At 46.8% G+C, this 1640-nt stretch overlaps 1 protein-coding gene across 3 annotated transcripts in view; it reads right to left on the reverse strand.

Moving 5' to 3' along the window:
• Nucleotides 1–183: 183 nt before the first annotated feature.
• GDNF (glial cell derived neurotrophic factor) overlaps nucleotides 184–1640 on the reverse strand; it is a 28720-nt gene continuing 27263 nt past the window's right edge. For all 3 annotated transcript variants that reach the window (XM_008579729.1, XM_008579721.1, XM_008579713.1), the window contains one exon: nucleotides 184–668. In XM_008579729.1, the coding sequence (XP_008577951.1) occupies nucleotides 184–668 (485 nt within the window). The remainder of the gene's footprint in view (nucleotides 669–1640) is intronic.

Here is a 1640-nt window from a genome sequence, read left to right on the forward strand (position 1 = left end):
GTAGCTGGATCTCCCTCCACCAGGCTCCCACGACGGCTGCCTTCCTCCTCCTCCACCTCCTCCTCCTCTGCCTCCGCCTCCTTGGTCCTCATCTTCCATCTGGGCAAACATTTCCTGGGAACCTTGGTCCCTTTCTTTGCACTGTAGCAGGAATGCAATACACAGCAGTCTCTGGAGCCGGAGTCAGATACATCCACACCTTTTAGCGGAATGCTTTCTTAGAATATGGTAAACCAGGTTATCGTCTAAAAATGACAGGTCGTCATCGAAGGCAATGGGTCTGCAACATGCCCGCCCTACTTTGTCACTCACCAGCCTTCTATTTCTAGATAAGTTTTTTAATATTTTGTCATACATTGTCTCAGCTGCATCGCAAGAACCGCTGCAGTATCTAAAGATCAGTTCCTCCTTGGTTTCGTAGCCCAAACCCAAGTCAGTGACATTTAAATGTACGGCAGTTAAGACACAACCCCGGTTCTTGCCCCGCTGGCCTCTCCGACCTTTTCCTCTGGAATTCTCTGGGTGGGCAGCTGCGGCCTGCCGATTCCGCTCTCTTCTAGGAAGCACTGCCATTTGTTTATCTGGTGACCTTTTCAGTCTTTTAATGGTGGCTTGAATAAAATCCATGACATCATCAAACTGATCAGGATAGTCCTCTGGCATATTTGCTGTTCAACAAGAAAACAGAAAATGTTACATGAGACAACAATGACCATTTCAAGCAGTCTTCTGGATCAAAGTGCCCCCTAAAGTCAGCCAGAATTGGACCCATCAGCTGGTTAAGCGACCACCGCAATCCCTCAAGTACAGAGGCTAAGATGCACCCTCCAACACTTCACAGGAAGAAAGATTATTTAGTTGAAAGAGGAGACTAATGTGGCCGGTGACACACTTCCTTGTAGTAAACAAACCCTTAGAAGTCTATTTTTCATTTGAATAACATCGTCATTTTTAGCAGGTTGATAGAGAGGTTGCTGTGAGAGGCTGGTTCTCTAAGGCTGTTTTTCTCTCCTAGTCACATAACCTAGAGTAGTGGTTCTCAAATGTGACCATGCAGGAAAAGATCCCGGATGCTCACTGAAATGCAGATTCCTGGCCCTAGCCTGGGAGACCCTGAGTCGCTTGGTCTGGGGAGGGGCCAAGGAATCTGCATTTTTAGCAAGACCCTGATGCCAAGAAATTCTGATGTCAGTGATCCATGGACCAAACTTTGAGGAGCACTGTCTTAGAGATTGAAAAAAGGTGAAGTCTTCCCACATTGTGACTTTCATCTGGAGTATCCGGTGCTCTTCCCTGAAATGTACCCTGACTATGATGGCTGAGCAGGATAAGAACCATTCGGATAGAACAAGGGAAGAGCTCAGGAACTCAACTGCATGTAAAACCTTCCTGACAAATCATTAGGGAATGAAAAAGCAGCTTATATTTCCCTTAAAAAAGAGACTACTTTACCACTTCCTTTAAACAGCATGGCTTTAACAAAAAAGTATGGTGATGCTGTACCGTGGCATTTACATGTGTCAGAGCAATTAATGAAATGAGTTGCTGCTTGTGGATAGATACAGCCTTGACCCCCGGGGTGGGGCCCAGCCTCTGCAGCAGGCTGTCCCACGGCTCCCACTGTCTGGCTGTGAGGACAA

The sequence above is a fragment of the Galeopterus variegatus genome, unplaced genomic scaffold (assembly GCF_000696425.1).
Source record: "Galeopterus variegatus unplaced genomic scaffold, G_variegatus-3.0.2 Scaffold81, whole genome shotgun sequence".
In the NCBI taxonomy this organism is placed as follows: Eukaryota; Metazoa; Chordata; class Mammalia; order Dermoptera; family Cynocephalidae; genus Galeopterus; species Galeopterus variegatus.